Here is a 12118-nt window from a genome sequence, read left to right as displayed (position 1 = left end):
TCCTCCCCTAAATGAAGCAAGCTTCGATACGCGCTTTACGGAAACGCCCCCTCCATTACTCGACACACGCCTCGAAGCCTCGGCACATCACGTAACATCACTAATGTTGTGTGAAGAATAAAACCACTGCTGTTTTCCACCTGACTCTGCCTCAACGCTTCATCGTCACTGTAAAATCCTACCGCGAACGGCTACCTTGTTACAGCCCCCAAGCCTCTTCATCTATCAGCATCAGTACTGGCACTCCTCAGGGCTGTGTGCTGAGCCCTCTGCTCTTCACGTTGTACACACACAACATACAGTTTCACATAAACAGTATTTTAATACAGTAACATACAGTTTATCATTATTGTTTTTTGATACAGAATAAACCAGAAAAATAAAACATCAATGAAGGAAAATGTGTCATGGTTGAACATCTCTAAGTATCCAAATGTGAAGATCAAAATGATCACATTTAACAAATACAACATAGGACATTTATGGAACATACTTCTACAGCTTTTCAACTGTGTGACGCGTCATGTGCTGAATTAAACACTGTTTATGACTAAAACTTTTGAAACAGGTCACACATGAAAACGGCTTTTCACCAGTGTGAATCATCATGTGCTGAGTTAAATCATGTTTTCGAATAAAACTTTTTCCACAGGTCACACATGAAAACTGCTTTTCACCAGTGTGAATCCTCATGTGACGAGTTAAATCATGTTTTCGAAAAAAACTTTTCCCACAGTTCACACATGTAAACTGCTTTTCACCTGTGTGAATCCTCATGTGCTGAATTAAATTTTGTTTATGACAAAATCTTTTTCCACAATTTCCACATGAAAACGGCTTTTCACCAGTGTGAATCATCATGTGACGAGTTAATTCCTGTTTTTGACGAAAACTCTTTCCACAGGTCACACATGAAAACGGCTTTTTTACCTGTGTGAATCCTCATGTGCTCAGTTAAATTATATTTTCCACTGAAACTTTTTCCACAGTTCACGCATGAAAATGACTTTTCACCAGTATGAATCATCATGTGCTTAGTGAAATGCGGTTTTTGAAGAAAACTCTTTTCACAGGTCACACATGAAAATGGCTTTTCACCAGTGTGAATCATCATGTGCCGAGTTAAACTCTGTTTTCGATTAAAACTTTTCCCACAGGTCACACATGAAAACGGCTTTTCACCAGTATGAATCATCATGTGCTCAGTTAAACTCTGTTTTCGATTAAAACTTTTCCCACAGTTCACACATGAAAACGGCTTTTCACCAGTATGAATCATCATGTGCTCAGTTAAACTCTGTTTTCGATTAAAACATTTCCCACAGTTCACACATGAAAACGGCTTTTCACCCGTATGAGTTCTCATATGAGCATCAAAAACAGATTTGAAAGTCAAACGCATTTTACAGATGACACATGAGAAAGGTTTTCTTCTTTCCTGATTTTGGTTCTCAGCTTCAGCAGCTTCCTGGAAGATGTCTTGGTTCCTGTTTGGTTCTGATTCATTGTGGTCTGTTTGCTCATCAACAGGAACCACCATGCAAGTATCAGTCTCCTGTTTGAATTCAATCTGTTCTTCAGCCTGACTGCAGTAAACTTCTTTCTCTTCCACTTTAATCTGCTGGTGTTTTAGATCCTCCTGCTCTTCTTTTATCTGATGATCTTCAGGCTCTTCCTGTTCTTGTTTCACCTGCAGAGGTTCCAACTCCTCCTGGTCCAGAGTGGATCTCCTCTCCTGGTAATAAATGTTACACTGCAGGCAATCTGGACAAGAAAACAGATTTAAAAAGCAATCGTTATTTTATTGAAGTATATGGGAGAAATCGTTCATCGTTTACGACAGAAATGAAAAAAATGAAAAAACCCACACCGAAAAATTTAAGAGCGTAGACAGAGAGACAGATCAGGCGACAAATCCAGCAGACAATTGCAGAATTCTCAAATGAACGGATATTAAATATTTTTTATTTATTATAAAATTAATAATAGTTGCCAATGTTAATATTTACAAGTAAATTTTATTATTTAAAGATATTACTTATTTTGGAACTATCATTACTTTTATTTGTATTAAAATTTGATTTTAGTTCACTTTATATTTTTGGGGTTTATTTACAGAGTTTATTTGTAGGTTAATAATTGTTTAGTTTTTGTTGCTTTGTGTTTGTTATTTACTTTTCTAAGTTAGACATTAAGAACTGTGGGTCCATTTTCTGTACGTATAGGGACTGGTATAGGACCAGCATGCACTGGGTTGGGCCTGTGGGTTTTGACCAGAGCAGGAGAGGAAACAATGAAAAGTAGTGATGGTGAGATGCAGCTTCATGAAGCCCTGAGGAACTCCATCCAATCATTCGACTCATGAGCCGATGCACCGCGGTGCTTCATTTGCTCTACTGTGACATCAACTGGACAATATATGTAAAATAGGCAACGTGAAAACAACATGAAGCTTTACAATGAATAAACAAGTTTAAAATGTTTGTGATTCTGATACATAAATTCTGATTAATCTGGTTGTATGAAACAATGGCTGGATCCAAAAGAAACTAGAAACAAATAGAAAAGAGGGTTGTGATTGGCTTGTTACTCGCTATGTCACCAGGGACAACGATTTATTACTAAAAAATAAAAACTTTAACTGCTCAGGTTTAGGTGAGTTCTCTGTCTTACCCGCTTCATTACTCAACACACCATTAATGTAAAGTTTGATCTTTGTTATTTGCTTGTCAAACTGAAAAAAATAAACTATAAAAGCAATTTTCAAGTTTTTTGGACATTGAACTTCTTTTACCTTCGTACGAAGCATCACCTCAGTGCAGCAGTGGCTTGTTGACTGAACTTTTATAGGATGTTTGGTTTGACAAACAATCGCCACTACAATTTATTTATTACAAATTATTACATTTTACAGCTACTAACACACTATTATTGTTTCATGCTGTTTGCTTTACTAACCTTGCGCTGCATTGTTCACATTTCTCCTGTTTTCAAAAGTAAGTTTGATTAGTTAAAGGAGGAAAAGCCATAAAAGGTCATTTTATTTCTACATCAATAAGCCATTTTCACAGCGTAATTGTGATTCCTGCGTTCATTTACCGGTTAACAAAACATTTATACGGGAAAAGAACATTTACTAAAATGATCCTCATACAGAAAGGTGCAGACATTTAGACCTTAACCTGCATCCAAACGCTGGTGGTTCCTACCTATTCGGTGTAAGATTATCTGGGGCCTCCGGGAGAAATCCAGCAGTCTGCGATGATCATCCATCTCTTCCTCCGACTTGACGATGATTTCTTTAAACTCTGTGAATGTTTCTTCAGCAGCAGTTAACGGCTCGTTGATAAACTCGTTTAGAGAAACAGTCGAACATTCAACCAAACAGACCATGCGCCATTTTCTTTGTCTTCTTCTTCTTCTTCTTTGGGATTTTATGACTGTCGTTCATTCATGTCATTGCATTACCGCCACCTTGTGGATCTTACGATCATCACATCTAAAGATTTCTCATACAGTGCCAGTTCTCTTTGAAAGACGTAAAATCTTTTCTTCCACTTTATCTAAATAAAACAAATACAATATTAGTATTCCAGTTTTCCACAAATTCAAAGTTAATATTGTCTTCTGATTCGTATCTCCTACATCCCGCAACATGTTTCACAGTTTCTTCACTCCACCAGATCAGAACCTTTCCTATAGTTTCCGTATATCCACAATGATCGCTGCTGCTTTGTTCGGAGTTACCGCTGGTTCCGCCCATCCTGTGGCTTATTGAGAGCCGATCAGCACCGGCTTGTTCATTTAATTGTGCGGTGCTGGTGGTCGAGTGTAAAAGACTTTTAACGGTTTTATCTATTTGAATTTTCTACCGGTATTTAAATAATACTGTAGTTTCTTTCTACTGCACTAGATGGGTTAAATGCCATTACTCTCTTTAATACTGAAATTATTCAATATATGACCTTATATTTTATGTTTGCAAGCATTACTATGTCATATTTAAAGTTTTAAGCAGGGATGTTGGTACTGATTTTAAATTATTCAGTTTAGCTGACAGCTTTGCACTGTTTAACTTTTTTCTGCTGCTTCTACTCATTTCATTTCAGCAAGTGTTCTGCAGTTGAACTCAAATGTTTCTACAATTTTCAGCAGTAACATTCAGCACTAACACGACATTTTCACAGGAAAGGCAAATGTTCTACTTACTTTCTAAGACACTAATAATATATCTATGTGTGGAGGTTAAATGAGTTCTAGCATTAGAAACATGGTGATCTATAATAGAAAACAGCTGCAGCAGAACAGAGAAAAATATAACTAAGACAAAAGACACAACAAATTATTGAAGAAAATATTCAACCATATTTTCTACAATCAAGAAAAATTAATGCATGAAAATTAATTTATAGTGAATATTTCATTTTCTATAGAGTAAAACGTTTTAAAAATTTCTTCATAAAGCTTTTACATAGGTAGAGTTAGACTGGTTAATATAATTTAAAACAAATAACAGCATAAGTTGCAATATCATCTTGTTTCAAAGAGAAACCTATCAAAGAATTTATTGTATATATGTTTGAGAATGCACAACCATTAATGAAAATGTTCAATTAGAGCTAATAAACAGAGGTGAATAAATTGATTATAGCTTTTCTATCAATTATAAATATTATAATTTTATAACCTTGTTTAAGAACTGATTTCCTAAAATGACTTATGACAAAATAAATTGTCACATGGTGACATGACTACTTCAGTAACTAACCCGTATTTGGCTTGGACAGATCTGGCCCAGGTGAGGCATGCCTCATGTGAACCATGCCATCACTGCCAGATCTTTCCTGAGTCTGGCTGACATCCAATTTGCCATGCCAGAGGTTTGCCAGATGTGTGAGCAGAATGCCAGATCCGGTTCAGGCCGGTCTGCTGTGTGGGAACCGGCGAAGGCTCGCTCCTCTGGTCACCGTTTGCTCGATTACCTGTCCGCCCTCCAACACCACCTCCACCAGCGATCTACACCAAACTCTGAGACTCCACACGCCACCAACAAGCAGCCTCGACTCCAGCAGCCCCCACCGCTTCTTCCTCCCTGGCAGATTAACTGCATTTCATCAAGTAAGTAATTAAATCCTCTCCTTCAGTCTCAATTCAAGAACGCAGACTCACCATTCACCTTTCCCTCCTCCAGGATGCAGTCGATCCTATACAGTGGACTCCGGGACAAGATTCACATTTCATTCAATTCTCTGGACAAAATAAACTGTATTGAACTGATTCACCGGCTTCATGTTTGTTCTGTATGTGGGTCAAGCGGATCAATCCCCTCATGACAGAAATTATGCTTTAACCCTCAGATTTTAACAAATGTAACTTTATATCAACATTACATTTTTTATGGCTTTCTTTTTATTTGTCTAAAAGAAGAAAATCTGGATTTATACACATAATTGCTCGACTCTGGAGAACCTGGCCGTCCTGTGGGACATTGTTGCTGGTACGGGTCTAGGTTTTGGGCATCTGGGGTCTGTGGCCCTCATCTGGGGAGGGACATTAGTGACCCTGTGAATGACTTCTGGCGGCAGCATGTGGTGAGTTTGGGGCTCCTTACAGCTTGAGATGGGTTACTAGCATGGTGGCCGTATTGTTCCTGGGGTAGTCTTGGGATTCTGGGGGCGTATTTTCCCTGGATCCTGGCTGAAACCTGAGACTTGGGTTCTGCTCAGTATGTAGTCTGGATTTTGGGGCCGGTTCATGCACTGCATGTTTGCACTGTGAATTTTCAACATGGTTTTGGGCTCTTTATGCCACGTCTTGTCCTCAGTTGTGAGGTGGATCGCAGTGGGGTGGTGGTGGTCCTGTGTCTGGATGATCCAGCAGTCTCTGTGTGGGTCTGTCAGGGTTGGGGTTGCTGAGCTCTCATTATGTTGGACTTCACAACAACCATCCCCTCGGCCACGGTCCGAAGTGGCAAAATTTTTCCATAGGCTTTGACACCGCCGTGTTCTGCCACTATGCCTAAGTGGCTGCAAGAACTCATTTGCCACCTCGGTATTCCTTTGAATGTGCCATTTGGGCGCTTTTGGAGCCATATGGGTGCAGTTGCAGTTCATGCAAAATCCCCTGGATGGAGCTCTTGTATTAGGATTAGAATCATGTCAGATTTTCATTTTCAGCTCAGAGAGCCTGCCACCTGGGTGTTCTAACCGGTGATCCTTGGTGGCAAATTAGGTTAGCTTTGTGTGCTAAGTGTCTGAGTGCTGGTGGTTCATGGGTAGTGTGGTCCCTGGCTAGTGTGGGGGATGGGGAGGCCTGCCACCTGGGTGTTCCAACCGGTGATCCTTGGTGGCAAATTAGGTTAGCTTTGTGTGCTAAGTGTCTGAGTGCTGGTGGTTCATGGGTAGTGTGGTCCCTGGCTAGTGTGGGGGATGGGGAGGCCTGCCACCTGGGTGTTCCAACCGGTGATCCTTGGTGGCAAATTAGGTTAGCTTTGTGTGCCAAGTGTCTGAGTGCTGGTGGTTCATGGGTAGTGTGGTCCCTGGCTAGTGTGGGGGATGGGGAGGCCTGCCACCTGGGTGTTCCAACCGGTGATCCTTGGTGGCAATTTAGGTTAGCTTTTTGTGCTAAGTGCCTGAGTGCTGGTGGTTCATGGGTACTACTCTGGAGGTCCAAGGGGGTGGTTCATCCTACCTCCATGCGGGGTTATGGTGCTCCATTCCTGGGTACTTAACCTCCATGAGTCCCCCTGGTTCTCTGGAGGTCCAAGGGGGTGGTTCATCCTACCTCCATGCGGGGTTATGGTGCTCCATTCCTGGGTACTTAACCTCCATGAGTCCCCCTGGTTCTCTGGAGGTCCATGGGGGTGGTTCATCTGTCCTCCATGCGGGGTTATGGTGCTCCATTCCTGGGTACTTAAGCTCCATGAGTCCCCCTGGTTCTCTGGAGGTCCAAGGGCTGTTTCATCCTACCTCCATGCGGGGTTATGGTGCTCCATTCCTGGGTACCTAAGCTCCATGAGTCCCCCTGGTACTCTGGTGGTCCATGGGTAGTGTGGTGGAGGGATATGCCTGCCACCTGGGTACTCTGACTGATGTCCCTTTGTGGCAAAGTAGGTTAGCTTTATGTGCAAAGTGTCTGAGTGCTGGTGGTCAGTGTGAGCCCAGTGGTACTCTGGAGGTCCAAGGGCTGTTTCATCCAACCTCCATGCAGGCTTATGGTGCTCCATTCCTGGGTAAATGAGCTCCATGAGTCCCCCTGGTTCTCTGCAGGTCCAAGCGTTCAGTGATGATCTGCCCTTGTTCTCTACATTAGCCACGTCTGCTAGTGCTCATCTCTTTGTTGATACCCAGGTGGCAATATTTACTCCCTGGTGGCAAAGCCCCCCCTGCTCTGGGGGGGCATCAGAGGAGGTTGTGCCTGGTTTCGTTTATTCTTCCAAGTGTGTGTGATGACCTGAGCCCACCTTTTGCCCAATAAATGCACGGGACCCCCCTCAAAGCCCCTGTGAATGTTGGTTCCCATATGGCATAAATCCAATTCAAAATGATACCCAGATGGCAAGTCCTCCAACTCTGCGTCCCAAGCTGGTATCGAACCAGGCTCTCCCGGGTGAGAAGCAAGTTTCTTAACCATTGTGCTTCTTAAGTGCCTGGTTTAGTTTATTCTTCCAAGTGTGTGTGATGACCTGAGCCCATCTTTTGCCCAATAAATGCACGGGACCCCCCCTTAAAGCCCCTGTGAATGTTGGTTCCCATTTGGCATAAATTCAATTCAAAATGATACCTGGATGGCACGTCCTCCAACTCTGCATCCCAAGCTGGTATCAAACCAGGCTCTCCCGGGTGAGAGGCAAGTTTCTTAACCATTGTGCCACGGGGGAGTTTAGGGAAGTCCGCCCAAATGGGTAAGGGGTTAGGGTTAGGGTAGGGTAAGGGATAGGGTTAGGATTGGCTTTTTTACTTATCACTTGGCGGCGGGGATGTTTATGGACCTGTGAGGGGCTGCTTCCTTTTTCACAGTTGGTGCGTTGGCTTTTCTGTAGCATCCTTCCTACTGGTGGTGTAGTCGGCAAGTTGAGAGCCTTGTGTTTTTGGCTTATTTGTGTATGAAGTGGTGAAAGTGCTTGTGTTGGCTGGTGTTTGCATTTTAATTGGCCCCTTTTTTTGGGTCTGGTATCGTTTACTGTCTGTCTGTCTTGGTGTTGGCATGGGATGTGATTTATTGCTTTGCTAGCCTATCTGTGGCCACAGCCTGGTGCTGGGCTGGGATTCAGGGCTGTGGGTGGTATTCTTGTTCTGGATATTGCGCTGAGCTGGCTGGTCGGTCCATTTCTTGGGTTGGGGTTCTTTCAGTCAACCCGGTGCCCTGTATGTCTGCTGGATCTTCTTCATTGGGACTAGGTGGATCCTTTGGTTGGCAGGCTGGGTTTGTGACTTGGGATAGGGGTTTGGTTTGAATGATTCCTAAGCTGGTGGTCCTGGTTCTGGTTGGTTGTTGGATCTCTGTGTATGAGAAATGCAAGTGGGTGTATGGCGTCCATTTTTGTTTTGTTTATTTTGACATTGTCTACATGGGTTTGAATGTCTGGGTGTACACATGAGAATGGGAACATGTGATCTTGTCTCTGTGTGCCTGGTATGTCTGTCAGGTTTGGTCTCTGGCTCCCTCCTCTCTGTGATCACCTTTATATCAAGTTGGGTGAGAGGAGGGGGCCCCTATAAAACTTTTTTCTCACCTTTCTTTTCTCTCCCGCTTTCTTCTCCGTCTCATTACAATTTAATAAAATAAACCCAAAGCAGTTTCTAATAAAGTTTCATGTAATTATATCAGGGGGAAGCCATAATGGTCCACTTATGCAAGTCTTTAGTGCTTAACCTTGGTACTCGACAATGCTGAGTGTCACACTGTCAGACAGGACAAGTTTAATACAAAACACAACAAAAAGACAAAATGCAAGTGTTTAGTCAATGGTAAATGTATGTATAGCGATTTATCTAGTGTAGAGGATGCCAAAGTGCTTTACATGTCGATGGTGGTAAGCTACATTGTAGCCCAGCTGCCCTAGGGCAGACTGACAGAAGCTGCTACACAATGGGCGCCATCGGACTTCTGACTAACAGCAGGCAAGGCAGGTTTGGTGCCTTGCTCAAGGACTCAACAACTGAGATGGATGTGGGAAGTTTGAACCGGAAACCCATCAGTTACAGGAACCACAGTGGCTACAACCAGTATAGCTGTAGTACCACCATCTACCTGGTTCAAATATAAGGCATAACATACACTAAAGGAAAACTCAAAACTTTAATGTTAAATGAAATGTTACACGTTTATTTCTTTCTAAAATACATATAAACATAAAAATAGTTTCAACATTAAAATACAGTAATCTAAATGCTGCAGCAGAACAGATTAAAATATTACAGCTAAAACAAGAGAAAAAAGCAAAATATTAAAAATAATTACATGTACTTTGTGCAATCAATGCATGAAAATTAGTTTGCGGTTGTTGAGGAAAAATGATTATTTTTAGTGCTTAATACAGTTAATCTTACGGCATGTGTAAAAGGTATATTGAACATTCTTATTTTGAACAAATTTCTTTATTTTGAACAGGTTTGTGTTAAGGATTTAAAATTAAACTAGATGAGCAAGCATTCAGACAAACAGGAACCAAATGCAGATCTCTCAATGGGGTTTCCTGCTGTGTGCCAGAGCACAGGAGGCCGTAAAATTAGCATCTCCCCAAGGCACTATCATTTGAGCTTGGGGGAGAGAAGCCTGTTTTGTTCACAGAAGATCAAAAGCCTTCCAGAAACCAACATCTGGGATGGTGTGAAACTGAATACAACATAGAAGGTTGAAACCACTAACATTTAATTTCTAAGACATTTTTCTAAGTATTAATACCATGTTTTTACTGAAGATTGTATTATCTCATTTTAAAACTACTAATCTAGTAAATGATGAATGTATTTGAAAATTGTACTATCTGTGACTATATCAGAATCAAATGGAAATTGTTTGAATGAAAATGTTTTGTTTAGTATTAGAAAATTGCTCAGGAATTATACCTCATTTTGTTCTGTTGATTTTATGTGTTATTTTTGGCAGGACTCAATCTTTTGAGGTGCTGAGTGCAGAGGAGCAAAACTGGGGTTTGTAAAGATAACCTTTCCTTGAACCAAAATTACTGGATTTAAGTTTCTTTGAGAATTTATGTAAGGAGAGATAATGGGAGAGACTTCGGATTTCACAGATATCTGTGAAATCTTATCTCATGTTTCTCTGTACCCAAAATGACCGTAGAACCACAGGAGGTCAGGATGCAGCTGTTGGCTCTTTTGTTTTTACCAGAGAGCAAATAGCCTTTGATCTTTGGCGTAAATTAGGGGGAGTTTCTAAGTTTCTCTGAGTGTCCAAGGTAGCTTCCAGTTGGTCAACTAGAGGAATGCCTTAAGTGAATATATTAAAAAGAAAAGACACACCTTCAGTATAAGACTTCGTGTACAGGAGTAAAAATTCAGAGAGCTGCCACTATTTTTGCTTTTTTGCATCGCTCTCTCCAAAGACGCGTCTTTGTTTTGTTTTTTTGTTTGTCTTTGTCTTGTCTGTCTTTGTCTGTATAAGGTAAAGAATGCATATCTCTGTTCCTCTGCAGTTTTGCTGTTAATTAATGCGTTGCCTTGTATGGGATTAAACTCTGTGATTCTGTGACGTTAACGCGCAGTGTTGTGGCTGCACGTCGCCCGCTGAGAGGACCCGGAAGTTTAAGGAAGAGAGCCAAACGTTTTGTCCAAAGTTAATTTATAAAATTATTCTTCCTTAACACGGTGAATTTTGCATTTCTTTAAAGTACAAATATTTTTTTTTTTTATTTGAATAGATTTTAATTAGGTAGAGTAAAACCGGTTAACATAATTTGAAAGAAATGAAATCAGATTCAATCTCATTTTACATTAAACACAAAATTAACACAAATACTGTTTTGTAGATTTTTTTTTAAAATACTCAACCATTATGTACATTCTATTGTTGATTTAAAAAACTACAAAAATAAACCCCACTCACTCTCTATGGTACAGAATAATACAAATCAATCCCTCAAGTCCAATCATGTGAGAATGTTCTGGAAGGGAGTCCATGTCCGGTCAAACTCTGCTAATGCATGAAATAGTCAGTGGGCCCCCAAGCCTCTTCATCTATCAGCATCAGTACTGGCACTCCTCAGGGCTGTGTGCTGAGCCCTCTGCTCTTCACGTTGTACACAGACAACATACAGTTTGACGTAAACAGTAAGTTAATACAATAACATACAGTTTATCATTATTGTTTTTTGATACAGAATATACCAGAAAAATAAAACATCAATGAAGGAAAATGTGTCATGGTTGAACATCTCTAAGTATCCAAATGTGAAGATCAAAATGATCACATTTAACAAATACAACATAGGACATTTATGGAACATACTTCTACAGCTTTTCAACTGTGTGACGTGTCATGTGCTTAGTTAAATTATGTTTATTACTAAAACTTTTTAAACAGGTCACACATGAAAACGGCTTTTCACCAGTGTGAATCATCATGTGCTGAATTAAACTTTGTTTTTGACAAAAACATTTTCCACAATTCACACATGAAAACGGCTTTTCACCAGTGTGAATCATCATATGCTTAGTTAACTCATCTTTTCGACTAAATCTCTTTCCACAGGTCACACATGAAAACGGCTTTTCACCAGTGTGAATCATCATATGCTGAGTTAAAGCCAGTTTATAACAAAAACTTTTTCCACAGGTCACACATGAAAACGGCTTTTCACCCGTGTGAATCATCATATGCTTAGTTAAATGTTGTTTTTGACGAAAACATTTTCCACAATTCACACATGAAAATGGCTTTTCACCAGTGTGAATCATCATGTGCCGAGTTAAAACATGTTTTTGAGTAAAACATTTTCCACAGTTCACACATGAAAAAGACTTTTCACCCGTATGAGTTCTCATGTGAGCATCAAAAACAGATTTGAAAGCCAAACGCTTTTCACAGATGTCACTTGAGAAAGGTTTTCTTCTTTCCTGATTTTGGTTCTCAGCTTCAGCAGCTTCCTGGAAGATGT

General features: G+C 40.7%; 1 protein-coding gene and 2 long non-coding RNA genes across 3 annotated transcripts; 1 reads left to right on the top strand and 2 right to left on the bottom strand.

Annotated features, from left to right (window-relative positions):
- Nucleotides 1-937: 937 nt before the first annotated feature.
- LOC116730974 (gastrula zinc finger protein XlCGF8.2DB-like) lies at nucleotides 938-11906 on the bottom strand (the record flags this gene model as incomplete). Its single annotated transcript, XM_032580550.1, has 2 exons — nucleotides 938-1388; nucleotides 11524-11906. Coding segments are annotated over 2 exons (834 nt in total), but the record flags the coding sequence as incomplete, so codon positions are not given.
- LOC116730994 (uncharacterized) lies at nucleotides 1654-3284 on the bottom strand. The gene is made up of 2 exons (XR_004341444.1): nucleotides 3210-3284; nucleotides 1654-1764 (listed from the first exon to the last, which is right to left on the bottom strand). It is a non-coding gene; the product is annotated as an uncharacterized LOC116730994 (long non-coding RNA).
- LOC116731035 (uncharacterized) lies at nucleotides 4641-5277 on the top strand. Its single transcript, XR_004341491.1, has 2 exons — nucleotides 4641-5118; nucleotides 5192-5277. It is a non-coding gene; the product is annotated as an uncharacterized LOC116731035 (long non-coding RNA).
- Nucleotides 11907-12118: the final 212 nt, after the last annotated feature.

This window comes from Xiphophorus hellerii, chromosome 13, assembly GCF_003331165.1.
Source record: "Xiphophorus hellerii strain 12219 chromosome 13, Xiphophorus_hellerii-4.1, whole genome shotgun sequence".
In the NCBI taxonomy this organism is placed as follows: domain Eukaryota; kingdom Metazoa; phylum Chordata; class Actinopteri; order Cyprinodontiformes; family Poeciliidae; genus Xiphophorus; species Xiphophorus hellerii.
Note: the sequence above shows the minus strand (reverse complement) of the source record. Positions and strands in the feature narration are given on the sequence as shown.